The following is a 14,865-nucleotide window of genomic DNA, read 5'->3' on the forward strand; positions in this document are numbered from 1 at the left end:
GGGGGGGGGGGGGGGTGGAAATCTGGCTTATCGGTGACTAAAAACAGACGCAAATTTTTACCATTGCCTTCTCAGAGGGGCAATAACAGTGAATTCTGGAACAACATTGCCCAATTGGATCACAGATGCAGATGAGTGTCTCTTGATTGGTTAAGTTCAATGGAAACTATTATTCACTTCTCAGGAGGTGCATAATAGTATTTTACGGACTTCTAATTTCATATCCCCTTTCAAATGTTAATTTAAGCTGGAGGTAAAGCAGCTCACTGATGGCTGCAGTTAGACAGAATTCTGACCTAACCATCTGTATCATTATAACACTGAACGTATGTAACAATGGGCACATCTACATGTGCAATTAATTTGAAGCAATAAACTACGGCGCTTTTTTTTTTTGCGCTGGAGTTTTTTGCTCCTGGGTGCGCTGTTTGAACGTTTGCCTGGAACTGCAGCATATTGAGCCAGGTTACAGCAGCCCCAGCTGGCAGGGGGCCCTGGAGTCAGGATGCCAGCCTGAAGCTGCTCCAACCCCGCCCAACATGCCACAAAGGGGCTAGCTGGGGCATGGGGGGCTCCAGTGGGGGGCAAGATGGCAGGCAGTCCCCGCACTGAAGCACCCTCCTGGCCCAGCCAGCCGGGTCGGCATCTACACATGCATTGCTGCAGAGTAAAAAAAACTCCGCAGCAAGGTCGTACTTGTATTCACAAGTTCATTAGTTTACTCTAGCCTGATAGCCCTGCACGTGTAGATGCAAGACACTGTGAAGCTCAGTAGTCTGCTCTGCAGTAAATGTCTCATGTAGATGTGGCCAATATCTGTTCACCTCCTTTCTCAGCTCAGTTACTTCTCAGGTCAGAAGATCTTAACGGTCACCTCGACAGAATCCATGTCTGCTTCTGCAATTTGCTATATGAAGTCCCTGTGGCAAGCACTCCTCGCTATAGCTAGAGCCACGTGCCCAGGAAGCTCACGCACAGTGAGGTGATGGGGCATATCCCAGAGACATTGTGCCACGTTTGACTATGGCTTGCCCAATGCTAGCACGACAGCCATCCTAACCCACATAGGGAACTGAGCCAGGAATTTCCAGAGCGCAAAGAATGGGTATTTAAGACTGAGCTGAAAAAAAACCCCAACAGGCAGCAAGTCTGGCCGGCGCTGGTCTGTGCAGCTCAGGCCACTCACCGAGAGAGAAGCTGTTACATAGCAGCTACGAGAAAATCAAGAGGAGACAGCAAATATAGCAACGCTAGCCTGTGAAACGCTATTTCAGAGTTTCTTCTCCGGCCCAGAGTGAGACATAGCAGTGAGACCGCCCACATGCACAAGCACTCGCCAGCACGGGAGAGGGCAGCCTGGCCCTTTGCAAGCTGTCACTTCAGACCGTCTTAGCCCAAGCAGCCTGCTCTCCTTGGCGAGCTCTGAGCAGGAGCGGGGACACGCCAGCAATGGCTTGCAACACAAAGACAGAGGGAAGCATCAAAAGAAGCTGCCGGATCAACTTGCCTGGCCTTTAAACAACCCATGCACACTCTGTCCTTGCCTGCTGCATGCTTGCAGCCGTGGGCTCTTCCTACCTGGCCTGCAGGCACTCTTTAAACCAGGTTGTTTTTATCTGTTTTTAAAAATCAAAAGTGAAAAAAAAGAGAAGTCACAGCCTCAGTTCCTACTGCGCCTGTGCCCACAGGTCCAGCAACCCAGTGACCACTTTCACGGGCTACACATTTGCTGCTAAGGTCTCTCTAGGGTCTGCACCCAAGCAAACTAAACCCTCTATGTTCACAGCCCAGCTTGCAGCTGGGATCCAACCAGAGAGATGCCTAGCTTCCCGGTCCCAGTCTGGGGTAGGTACGAGCTGGAATCCCCCATTCATGACTCCAGGTGAACAAGGAGCAGGCCAGCTGGGAGGAAGACATGAAAACTGGGCTGATGGTCACTGAAGACAGCTGGGTCTTTTGCTTAAAGCCCTGGGAGGCAGTCGGCAGCTGTGCAGAGCGCTCACCTGCCTCTGACACCCACTCCCCTCAGTGGCCTTGGCTGAGCTACCCAACCTCTGTCTTCGTTTCCCAACCTGCTAAATCTGGGATATGAAAGTGGACTTACCTTCCAGGGACGGTTCCTGGATTTGTGGTTTTAAAGCGCTTTGAGGACAAAGGGCTCTATTCCCTGCTGGCATACTTTCTGTTGATTTAATGGCATTACAACAATCAGAGAACGTGGAACCAGAGGTTCTGCCCAAGTGCCGAGCAGCTGAGGCTACGGGCCCATGTCAGATCTCTCTCTCGCTTGCAGAAGAAAGGAGTGGACCACTGGATTCAACGGTTTCACTGGTGCAAAACGATCCAATGAACCCCTTTCATTTCTCCTCTCTATTTTAGAAGGTAACGATCAGAGCTACCCCTGGCTCAGTGTTCAATAGCTCTCTCCCCATTTCTGTCCTTTTGGAAGCAAGAATGGTGTAAGTGCAGTCGTCACTAATTTTGGCTAGGCATGGCATCACCTCAGGGAGACTCACTGTCATTCTACAAGTCCACAAGAAACAAGTGAAAATGCAACTGTGCACTCAACACACACACACTGTGCTGCTGGCAGGGGAAAATACCGGCTGTTAGGTGCTGGTCGGTGGGAATAACAGAAATGCGGGAATGGACTTTCTCCAGCATGACTGATCCTAGTTGCCTTGGACTGGTCACAGTATTTCAACGACTGAGGGGCAGTGGTGCTGGTAGCGCCATGGACAGATGAGGAAGAGTTCGCGCAGTCAATACTGAAATAGGATGACCTAATGGAAGAAATGTGAATGGAGCATTAGCTGGCACAGAAGCAAACCAACAAGACAGGAGACTCCCATTTCTAAGGAACATGGACATAAGAGGGTTGCTCAATCAGGGATTTTCCCCCCGCTGGCCTACTTCTTTTTGTAAAGCACGGTTTGGACCCAGGCCTCAGCAATCCTCCTCCCAGAATAATGCCACCTCGGGAGAGGAGAACCGTACTGTGCATCAGGAGGTAATGGGAATATATTAATACCAGGCAGATCTTCAGCTCTCAAGTCATCCCTTAAGGCAAACCTATGCCAGCAATTAAGATGAGATCAGGACTTTCACCCATTCCCGTTAGTCCTTCAGCTCGTAAGAACAAAGCAGCCTGGTCTGTGCGTGTGTGCACGCTCCTCCCCCTCGCACTGGGAACCAGAGCCCTAGGGTCACTTCTGTGGGGTCCTCTTTGATACGAAGAGTCCCTTGAGGCCTATTCTACACCTGGCTTTTGAGCAGGCATCATTTCTGAGCTCAGGCATGCAAAGAAGAAAGGGATTGTTTTACAAGGGAGCACCTTTACCGGCAGCCTCCAGACCTCCACTGGCCCAAGACCTCCCTGAACAAGGACCTGCGCTGAAATCCCAGGACTACGGGCATGGGGAGAGGGCATCAGGGCTGAGGCAATGGTGCAGTTCTCCAAATGAGCATGCATCCTTGTCATGCAAAAACTGTCGTGAGGCACATGCAGATACAGCCATGCAAACATCATGAACATTTAAAACAAACCGGGGGCCACACTGAAATCTAGAAGTTGTCCTCAACCCACAGTGCTTTGACCAGAGCTCAGTCATTGCAGGCTAGCAAATACCATCCAAACAGCTTTGGGAAGAGAGGCCAAGATCTCCAAAAAGCTAAAGGCAAGTGATCAGTAGTTAGTAAGTACCCAAATAAAAAAGTAGGAACCTAACTTTAGACACTTTTTGGAAGTCTTGGCCATGGAGGATTTGCTCATGTGAACAATAAAGCCACACAATGGGCATCTGAAGTGTTCACAAGAATCACTGCTGTATTTTGCCTCATTGCCAGGTAGTTTCTACAGGCAGCATCCTAGTAGTTAATAGTAGTCGTGCTGTTCCAGCATCACAAAGAAACGCCTCTAACATTAACTCATAGAAAGCTGATGGGTCAGCGGATGGTGAAAGCTGCTCCAGGTTGTTAGTAACGCCCGTTTGCCCCAGCATTGACACACTGATTAATGAAGCACGAGAAGACACCGAGTACCACACAGAAAGGGAGGAGACAAGGATGGGTGACAGGAGCTCAACCACCCCAAGCGCAACAGCCCAACGGCTCACAGAGACGGGATGCTGAACAGACCACCGACGGACGGCACTTCTGTCAGTGGCTGGTCACCAACCCCGGGGCCTGGGGCGGTCATGACAGGACAGATGAAGTGGTGGCAGACAGGATGGGACTGGGATGAAGCAAGGCTGGTTGGTGGCCCCGCAGATCAGCCGCACTCAGACAACAAACGGCAGGAAGCCGGGGAGTGATGCTATGCACACGCTGGGACTCGGAGCCTGAAAGAGGGACTGCATTTACCTTCTCACCCCTATTAGATAGCGGTCCTTCCATGTCTGCTTTGAGGTGCACTGGTGGAGCAGTGTAAGGAAGTCTACAGTGCACTTGCCCACACTGTACCTGACCTGCGGATGAGAAGAGGGCTTCAGCCTCTGTTACTGTCAACGGGCTATTCCTTGTGCCAAAGTTTTAGCTTTCGCTGTGCTGCACACGACAACCCCCCTCCAAACTAGGCAGCTGATACCAAGCAAGGACACAGGGGCAAGGAAAAGGGACTGGGACGTCATGCCGATGCTTAAACAGAATTCAGCTTATAAGATCCCTGCGGATCAGAAAGGAAGGAAAGAAGAGCCCCACAAATTGCCCAGGAGCAAACGGATCTACGGCAGCCACTGCAGGAACCTGAACTGTCCTGTTAACGACACCGCTGCTCTTGGTCCCAAAACAAGCCACCAGCCCAGGGAATTACAGGAATAATCATTTCTCATCCCCGTCCCCGGGAACACGTCCATTCAGCCACCCGCCGGCACCAACACATGGTCGTTATCTGCCGAAGGGAAGGGCAGGAGCCGAAAGGCCAGCACGGTAAACCCCAGACAATGACCCTGGGTAAGGAGAAGGGGCTCCAGGGACCTTTCTTCCCCTACCTAATCCTGTCCCCGCCCCTCCGCTCCTCCCTGCTATTTGGTCTTCTCCGCTGAACGGACCTTTCAAAGAGCTGCGGGGGGCAGAGGATCTCCGACACGACAGAAAAGCGCAGGCGCCATTTGCGTGCTGTAAATGCAAAGGGACTTCTCCACGGGGTATCCATGCAACAGCCCCATTAACCAAGCACCCTGCTTCTCGTCAGGGGGTCAAAGACCTCGTTTGCCACAGAGGACCCTTTGCGCTGTCTGCTCTCCAAGCACATCCCACCCCCCGGTTCGCACGTCGGCACTTACTTTCTATGTAGCCGTGCAGTGTTACCATCCTGGCCCTCTCAGGGCTGCTAAAGGGAGAGTAGTGGATGTCATCAGACAGCGAGGAAGGGATCCGGGATGGGGGGGCTCCCGAAGGTGGCACTGTGTGTTGGGGCGTGTGCTTTTTATGGCGTGCTCTGCAGTTTTGAAACCAAACCTGAAACACCAACAGAAACAACTGGGCTGAGTTTCGACCCCAGCAAAATCCATCTTGTTTTAAATGGCTTGGGGAAAGGGGTGCCCGTGACAAGCTCTGCTAGGAGCTCGGTGCAGGGGGACCATGCTTGGTTGGCTTTACAGCTCGATTTTTAACATCTTCCAGAGCAAGAATTTTAGCTCGGCAAAGCAGAATCGCGGGGCTCTTTAGTTTTCAGCTGGAAAAGTCACTTGCTGGCACTACAACGCGGCTGGCAGAGGCTGCGCGATGGGGATCCAGCAACTTCAGTGCACTGGTCAAGACACTGGTTCTCCTAGCTGGGCCTGGTGGGGTGGGGTGTGAACTCAGATCTAAAGCTCTCCACTTCTGCCTTTAAAATCTCTCAGATTTAATGGCCCGTTACCGACAGGCATCTCCAAGCCGAGTTCTCAGGACCAGCTCGCATGGAAGAACCGGCATCAGCATTGCACCGGCTGGAGAGGTGGATCAAAGAGGAGATCTCCCTCTTTCCCAAGTGCCCTGCCCGGGGTCTGCGCCAAGCCTGCCGCATGCAGGGAAAATGCTGGGTACACCGTGACTGTGATGTTGGCACCGGGACTGGCTTCACTAAGGCTGCAGGCCCACTCACTGATACTGCACACACACCTGCATGTCGGCTCATCGGGGCGTACCCCCCAGCTCTTTGTGCTGCCTAAGCTTGGTCACGCCACCATCATTCCCGGTGCATTGACGGAGAACATGCTTTCTCATCCTCCCTGGCACAAGCAGGGGACTGTGGGAAGGCACCGCGGGATTACCAGCACTGGGGTGTGACAACCTGCATCCTCAGAGAGGGCAGCTCATGGAAGCCCCTGTCAGGCCCTACCCTGTATCCCCTGCAAGAGCAGCTGCTTTGGGTGAAAGCACCACGCAGCCAAGCTGAGCTGTGCATGCGCGAGTGTGGGCAGGGGCAGCACAAGGGGGGAAAAAATAAAATCACAGGCTACCTCTGCAGAGATGACACCTCCAGCGAGCATTTCATACCCTACACATCTGCAGTACAGACCCATTAACGGAGCCCAGAGGCCTCCCTTCAATATCCTACCCGACAGCTTTGACTAATAGGATGCTGAATCCTGCTTCCTTCTGTCTGAATATGGGCCACGTGGTCTTCAACTGGTTGCATGCTGGAATTTGTGTTTTATTCCCTACATTTTCATTTATTTGAGAGATAATCAATTAAAAAAAACCCCCACGACTCCATTAAGAGAGATTGTCCTCTCGGCCTCTCTCTATGCTAGAGATCGGGGATATCAGATCACGAAGAATGAAACAGCCGTAAACTTTTAGCAGAGGTCTGATAAATTGTTTCCTATTAGAAGGACCCTTAAAAATATGCAAGCTTAAAACAGCCCAACCTATACATCATCTTCCATTTATCGAAGAGCCTCACAGCAGAAGCTCGGGCTGGGTTTTCACAGGACAAATCCCAGCGTGCCTTTGGCCAGGCAAGCTTGGGTTTGGGCTCTCACGTTGGTCCAGGCTGGACAGAGCGCGTCAGCAGCGCGTGAAAGCCAAGGGGATTCCCGGGCGCTGCGCGGCGATACCCGAGCTGCCCCCGTGCACACCACACGTGCCCACCAACCTTGCAGCGACTGTGGCTGGGATTTCCTCTGGGCCTTCCTCCTGGCTGCTGAATCCCCCTGCACCCTCAAACCCCTCAACCCGCATGTTTTCTCCAGCAAGCTCCCTGCCTCCATGGCCTGGGGTAGTCCAAGCTACACCCGTCTTTGTACGGAGCATTGTTTGCTCTTGGGGAAAGGCCCCTCCACGGGCACGTCTCAGTGACAGAGCAAAGGGGCTGGGGCCGGAGGATTAAAAGCAGCTTTCATTTCACACTCGTCTCTTTGGCTTGGCCTCGGCGGTGGGCTTTTGTTTTTTTAAATGTTCATCACCAAAGGGGGAAAAAAAAAAAAGAGAGTTAAGAAAAAGGAAAACAAAAGGTGGGAAAAAATGGGAAACGAAAAGAGCAGCAAATGGATGGAGGATGCAGAGCCGACCCACACAGAGCGAAGGATCTAGCTAAACTGGCAGGAATAACCAGCGAGGAAAATGCTGGCGTTGACGGAGCAGGGGCCCAGCCCCTGGGTGCAGACTGCCTGGCAGTCAGCCACGCTGCGTGCATCAAATCCCGGCGGGGCTGCCCTCACCTGAATGACTCTCCTGCTCAGCCCCGTCATGTCCGCCAGCTTCTGAAGGGTCTGTGCATCGGGGTTGTTGTCCTGAGCGAACTGTGCCTGCATGACCTAGATGGGGAGGGAGAGAGCTGCATCAGCAGGGCGCTCCCCGAGCACCCCTGGACCCGCAGACCCACCCCACCCGAACCCGGGCTACCTGCAGCTGCTCTGCTGTGAAGGACGTCCGGGCCCTCTTTGCTGGCTTCGGTTGGCTGTCTTGTTCAGAGGGGACAGCTCCCTCTAACGTGATCCCGTTGCCTGCAGTGAGAAGCAATGCATCTTAGCCCCCTTCTTCGGGATGGACCTGGGCTTGCCCCTGGGTGCCTATCAGAGCCCCCTCGCACAGACCCAGCCATTGAGGGGGGGGGGTCTGCAAACACCTGGAGGGGTCCCCAGACAGCTGGAGCAGAACGATGCCCCTTTTTGGCGGCTGAGTGGCATCTCCGAAACAGAAGCTGTCCCCCCCGATGGGGCCGGGGGGGCTTTGGGTGGTGGCAAGAGTCCTGGCTTGCTGAGCCCTGGGCTGCACAGGTGCTTTGATGGCTCAAACCCAGCCTGCTGGCCTTCCCTCGAGCCAACCCCTGCTGAGGACAATGGGAGGCTGGCCCGAGAGCCGTGCAATCGGGCCACGCCGCCCCTACCCCGACCCCGGTGCAGAATCCAAGTGGTGGGTTCAGGAGAGGAGGACGCTGGGCTGGAGCAGCCGCTGCGTCCCCGCTGGACCTGCATGGCCATAGACGCAGGCGACAGGCTCGCTGCAGGATGTCCCGGCCCCTCTCCCCCAGGCTCAGCCACTGCAACCCCCCAGCCCGGCATCCCACCGCAAGGTACCTCCTGCAGCAGAACGGGGAGGGGGATTTCCACTTAGGCTCTTCAAACACGCAGCAGACAAGAGCGCACGAAGCCAAGATGTGCAGCTGCCGGGGGCCCTGACCGGCATGCCTCCTCCCTGCCTCTTCCCTAGGGGAGGGGGATGCTCCCTGCCGGGGGTGCAGGAGGGTGGGCTTCAACACATCCTGAGCTCTGGTCCAAGCAGGACAATTCCCCTCCATGGAGCACGTTCCCACGCAGCAGCCTGAAGCACCGTCAAACATCTCCATGCAGTGCTTATAGGGCCTTAATGTCCCCGGCGCTGCACGCCGCACAGCACCCGGGCGTGCTACGGAGGAGCTGCTGTCCCCACGCCACAGGTAAGAAGCACACACCCACACACTGCGACTTCAAGGCGATGCAGAGTTTACGGGGCAGCAGAGAACTGACCCCCAAGCTCCAGCCCAGCTCCCCACCCCTCATCTCTCTGCCCTTTAGAAAGACCATATCATTGCCAAAAGCTGCTGCACGAATAAACAGAATAGCTGTCGTGGCATTGCCTGCACCCAAAGAGAATGGTCCCACCGCCGGCTGCTGACCCCAGTGGCAGCAGATAGCTCTGGGATCATCTCAGAGGGGCTGGCAGAGACCCCTGGTTGACACCACCCAACACAGCAAATACCAGCAGGGGCACAGCCAGCTCCTTCCTCCCACCCCAGCTGCACACCTATTATTCATCACTGCTGTCTAGAGACTCCAGCCAGGCCTGGGGCCCCGATGCTACTGTGTGCAAACACCAACACCTGTCCTAGGAGCTTACGGTCACATACAGACCCGGTGCAAGAAGGGGTAGAGCAAGCACTAGGCAGGAATGGAGCACGTAGGACGTGGAAACAGGACGCAGCTTTGGTCTTCATCAGCCTGACTTCTGCCTCTGGGCCCGGGTGGTGCAAGGTCAAGTTTAGCAGACCCTTGCTCGGTGGTGACAGCACTGGGAGGAGCACAGCATGGTCAGCGGTGCCGTCCTGGGGATGAGATGCCTCAGCGAGGGCCGTTCTGGGAGACGGAGACAAAGCCGATGTCCTGGCACCATCGATGCAACAGGGCCAGCGCTGCTGGGCGGGGTTGAGGGTGCAGCCAGGACTATTACTGCGATCAGCGTCCACCGGCGCACCTCCCTTCGTTGCAGCCACTGGAATGACTTGCTCTTCTGGCTTTATGGAGGGGGCACACGACAGCCAAGAAGGTCCGGACCATGGACCCCCTGAGCCGATGAGTGCAAAGGGACCACGGAGACAGCAGTAGGCTGCCGGCCCCAGCCACGGAGCAGCAAACAGACAGCTTCCCTCCGTGGGGAGGACCCAGGCATCTGCGGCTGTGCGAGGCAGGGGGGAGCACCCTGCAGATGTCTCTCTGCAGCTGCCACTTTTGCCCCGCGTGGACTCTGCTCAGATGCTGTAGCTGCCACGTTGCTCGTCCTCCTCCAGTCCTCCTGCCCCCAACGAGAAACTTAAAAACACGTCATCCCGGACCACAGACCCACGCAGATCAGCAAGGCCTAAGACCTAGGTCCATGGGCAGGGGCTTCCTACACGTTTCCCACAACGCGCGTCACTGAATGATAGCATCGGGGAAGCAGGATGCCGAGCCCGCTTGCTGCCCACGCCTGCGACCAATTCGTGCCTGACCTCAAACGCTGCGTGAAGCCAAGTGTTGGGGTGTGTGGGGACATCTTTATTAAGACCAGCCTCCCCCGAGGGGTTCGCCAGGCTCGGGGAGGGCGGGTGCCCTAAGCCGGAGAGGTATCGGCGAGCGAGCAGTGGCGGTGGCGGCTTGCCGCAGGGTTCAGCAACGTCCCCTCTCTCACCAGGCTGCCTTGGTCCCAGGAGACACTTGCTTCATAGGCTGGATGGGGCTGTGATTGTCTTGGCCCAAGTTGAAGGGCTTTCTCGTCTCGTTTGACGGTTCCTGCAGGATGATGAATGGGATTCTGGCTTCGGCAACATCTGTTTATTTTTCTCCTACGTAAAACCTCATGTGCCGGAGAAACTGCTTTGTAATTACTGGAGAGAAATGTGTGGCCCTTGAACGCCCCAGAGACCGCTGCCCTCTGAGGCCCGGCTCCCGGGAGGCGCGGGGCTCTTGCCCGGCTCCGGCAGGGACAGGCCTACCCTCGCGTACAGGACCGGGCAGACAACCGATCGGCTCTGCCAGCAGCCCCGTCCCCCCCCCGAGACCCTCCCGTGGCCCCGTCGCGCTGTGGGAGGCAGCGCCCGGTGCTCAAGCTGCATAGAGGGATAAAGCCGCGACAGGGCCACACCTGCACAGGCTGCGGTCAGCATCACCTTCCCTGCCCCGCCGTCCCCTTCGGCCACGACAACGCACCACCTTTGTCCAGAGCGGCCCCTGACATCCGCCTGCCATATGGCCTGACGTGGCGAGAGCAAGCGTCCCAGTCAGGCCCTCCCAGCCCGATCTGGCATTTTGTTTTCATCCCATTGCTCAAGCCTTGTAAACAGAAACGCTGCTTATTTTCGTGTCGGGTCAGCTAATCGCTTCCACATGCCGCGCAGGGCGGGATGGGACGGGGCACCCGCTCATTTCCCTGCGCGCTGCGCTCGCCTGGCCCAGCAACGATCGTTACGGGGGATGCACGGAGCAAGGGCAAAGCCAGCGCCCCGGGAGGTCTCCTCGTTGTCTTCTCTTCCGTGCCCCAAGAGCAGAAAGTGTGCGGTCCAGGAGAGATGCAGGCAGCACCTGGCCTTTCCATCTTGCTCCCATCCCTGGCCCTCCCCCGGGGGGTGACCGCAGTCCAGTGCGGCCTGGCTGGAGGGTAGGTAAGATGCAGCCCCCCCACCAGTTTCAGCTGTTCCCAAACCCACGAGACTTAGCTGGGGGCCTTGGCCTAGGGGCAAGATCAGAGTCACCCTGATGCCTCCTGTGCTCGGGGAACAGTGCGCGGCCTCCCCTCCTGCATCCCTGCCCCGGGCTGCGCCTGCCTCTGGCTGAAGAGGACCAAGTCTAACTGCCCCCCAGTGTGGACAGGGCCTGGGGTTGCCCCAGTGCTCTCCCAGGTGCTGCAGCAAGGCAGGGTGCAGGGCGCCACGCCAGGCCAGCCAAGGGCCTGTGTCCGGCTCACGCCTCGGACATCACAGAACAAGCTGCCCTTTCAACCACGAGCCCCCCATTCACCCATGGGCTGCGGGCGGCGAAGCCTCCGGACGGCGCGCAGAGCATCAGGCACTGCTTCGTGCACCCTGCGTTTCGGGTGGATGGAGGGAGACGCCAGCCCTCGCCTCCACGGCCTGCCTTGGTTCATCTCTCGCTGGTGCCGGGTCCAGCCGAGCTCAGTGTCCAGAGGGATCTCAGCCGCAGCTGGCAGATGCTTCGGGATTCAGGGCAGCTCCAGGATGCAGGATGGCCACAGTGCGCAGTGTCTCCCTCCATGCCAAGCAAGGTCACCGCCCTGGACCATACGGCAAGCAGCTCATCTGCACGGCGCCCGGTGGGGGCCACTGGCAGAGACCCCGGCTTGCAGCACGGAGGTGCCACGATGGGGTTGCCTTGCCCTCGCAGCCCTGGCTCCACTTCCCCACCTCCTTGCAAGCATCCTGCTCTTTCCAAACACCGCGTCCAGCCTCTCGGCACTTCCATGTCTCTCCGCCTGCTTGGCAGCTGCCGCTCAGGAAGATGGAGCTGGGCGCGGTCCAAGGGAAGGGAGCCGCTCCGTTCCACCGCCGACCTTGACCACGCGGGCCGGTCCCCTGGGGGCGTGGACCTGCCTGGGAAGCCAGCTCTGCGCCATCTCCTTTCCAAAGGGCCTGGCAGGGAAGGGGCACCACCGTGGCAGGGCAGGGCCGGTGGAAAAGGAGGGAAAGGCTCTGTCCGGCTGCCAGGTTTCCCACCTTCCAGGCGCATGAGTCAGTGCCTCCAAACTCCTCCTGCTTCCTGCCCCGCAGGCTACCCAGGGAGACCCGCGAGCCCCAGCCGCACGGCGCTGGATCAAAGCTGGCAGGAGGGGGGTGTCGCACGTTTCCACGCCAGAGAAATCCCAGATCCTGAGCCTCGGCAGCTCGTCTGGAGCGAGGCTGCAGCTCACGCACCAAGCCTCCTACGTGGGGTGCCCCCCACCCGCATCTCTCAGGTGCTGTCCCCCTCCGGGGACGTCCGCTGGGGGCTGGTGTCCTATGGGAAAGCCGAGAGGAGCGGAGAACAGAGAGAAAACACGGGGCCACAATGCAATCGGGACGAGCAGAAGTCAGGGTCAGCAGCGTGGGGCAGGACAAGGGATGAGAGAGAGCATGGGGGGGGCCGGTAGCAGTGGGGTAAAGCCCCAGACCAGCACGGCCGGGGCACGGTCTCCACACGTGCTGTGCGGCTTCGGCTCGGCTGGCGCTGCAGAAAGCACCAGAGATCACAGTGGGGGACTCGATCCTTCCCTGGGCCAGGCCGGGGTCCTGCTCACCTGTGAGAGCTCTGTTTTGCCCTCCGCGCGGCCCTGGCAATAGCAGGGCACTGACCCAAATCACCCGGGAAGAGACTGGGGACTGAAAGGGATCCCGTGGGGGATGCCTACCGTTCTCCGCCGCCCGCTTGAGGTTCTCGATCATGGTGTCGTAGTGGATCCGGCACAGCACCTTCTCCTCCACCAGCCCAAACTCCTCGCCGGTGGACAGCTGCCTCTTGCAGGAGAAGCAGGCGAAGCAGGCGAGGTGGTAGGCGTTGCCGCGGGCTCGCCTCACCCAGTCGCTGGCGTAGATCTGCCGGCCGCAGCGGGCGCACTTGGTGCCGAACCGACTGGAAGAGAAAAATACAGGCACGCGAGGAGGGCGAGAGGTCAGGGGGAAGCGCTCACGTTTGTCCCGCGATAGCCTTGGGGGCCCCGGGGCACACGAGAGCAAGGGGCCGCGCTGCCCCCTCCCTGGGGGTTTATGGGACTAGAGCAACAGGCATGGGAAAAGGGCACCTGGATGGCAAAGAGACTTGCCCAAGGTCACCCAGAGGCCAGTGGCAGAGCCAGGGGCAGACGACACAGGATGCTTGTGTTGGTTGGGCCCTGCTGATGCCTCCGCCAAGCTAGTAGAGGTGCGCTGGGGGCTGGGATAGAAACCTCGGCCCTGGCAGGTCTGCCCCAGGGGGGCCATAGTGTGGTCGGGGCAGCCCCGAGCCCCTAATGACCAGGGATCTTAGTTTTCTCTGGTTTAAAAAAAAAAAAATCCCCAATTTTCAGTTTAAAAAAAGGTACCCCAAAATCCACATTTTTCCATGATTTAAATGAAACACCGCTATATCTATACATTTTCTCTTTTAAATGCATATTCATTGGCGATTCTCATTATAATGGTGTTTCATATCTATATATATAGTGGTGTTTCCTTAAAAAAAAAAAAAAATCCCCAATTTTCAGTTCAAACAAAAAAACAAAAAACCCAAATCCATGTTTTTCTGGGATTTTTTTTTTTTTTTAACTGAAAATTTGGGATTTTTTTTTTTTTTTAACTGAAAATTTGGGATTTTTTTTTTTTTTTAACTGAAAATTTGGGATTTTTTTTTTTTTTTAACTGAAAATTTGGGATTTTTTTTTTTTTTTAATCAGAGAAAACCAGGATCCCTGCTAATGCCATATGGAGAAGCCAGAGCACCAGAGCAGAGACCTGGGAGGCAGGCGCATGCCATGGGCCCCGGGAGAGCAGCGAGGAGGCGAGGAAGCAGGCGGTGCAGCTCTGGGAGCGGTGGGGCAGGAGAAGGACCTTGCCAACCTGCTGCGGGGCCAGGACGGGGTTTACCGACATCCACGGGAGCAAGGCCGGTTGCCTCTGGGAACATCCTTTGCTGGGGGAAGCCGGAGCCAGGAGATGCCCCCACCCCAAGGGAAAAGGCCACACGTGGCCCAGGCCCTACAAGAGCTCTCGGAGCAGGACAAGGAAGGCGGGGGGGGGGGGTCACACGAAATGCAGCTGAAATCAAGCACCGGACGCACCGCTGACTGCAACGGGCCCGGGCCAGGCTGCGGGCAGAGGATGAGGCATCGTGCTGCGACAGCTGCCGAGCGGACGGTAAATGCACAAGCAGGGGGTTGCAGTCAGGCGGGTCAGCGACTCAGCCTTCAAGCCCATGGGCTTCTCGTCTGGATGAGGACCCCTGCGCCACTCAGATGGAAATCTCCTAAGAGCCATTTTTCCCCCCTTTCCCATCAATTCAAACCTTTTGCACACATATGCCTGCACATTCTTATTTTTCCAGCCCCCTCCCTCTTCATTACAACCCCTTTGCCACTAAAGGGAAAAAAGGAAAGGAAAAAAAAAAAAAAAAAAAAAAAAGGTCTGAGTTCGTTTTTTTATGCCAAAAATACCGTTAAAAGTTACACCCTGGAGAAAGTAAC

At 56.4% G+C, this 14,865-nt stretch overlaps 1 protein-coding gene across 1 annotated transcript in view; it reads right to left on the reverse strand.

Annotated features, from left to right (window-relative positions):
• Nucleotides 1-385: 385 nt before the first annotated feature.
• The window catches only part of LHX6 (LIM homeobox 6), a 30,382-nt gene continuing 15,902 nt past the window's right edge, over nucleotides 386-14,865 (reverse strand). Inside the window, exons 4-9 of the mRNA XM_019510319.1 lie at nucleotides 13,060-13,280; nucleotides 7,831-7,931; nucleotides 7,647-7,742; nucleotides 5,283-5,457; nucleotides 4,363-4,466; nucleotides 386-2,783 (exon numbers count right to left, since the gene is read on the reverse strand). Coding sequence (XP_019365864.1) covers nucleotides 2,763-2,783; nucleotides 4,363-4,466; nucleotides 5,283-5,457; nucleotides 7,647-7,742; nucleotides 7,831-7,931; nucleotides 13,060-13,280 — 718 coding nt within the window. The 3' untranslated portion in view covers nucleotides 386-2,762. The remainder of the gene's footprint in view (nucleotides 2,784-4,362; nucleotides 4,467-5,282; nucleotides 5,458-7,646; nucleotides 7,743-7,830; nucleotides 7,932-13,059; nucleotides 13,281-14,865) is intronic.

Source organism: Gavialis gangeticus, unplaced genomic scaffold (genome assembly GCF_001723915.1).
Source record: "Gavialis gangeticus isolate Ggan-Ray unplaced genomic scaffold, GavGan_comp1, whole genome shotgun sequence".
NCBI classification, from domain to species: Eukaryota; Metazoa; Chordata; order Crocodylia; family Gavialidae; genus Gavialis; species Gavialis gangeticus.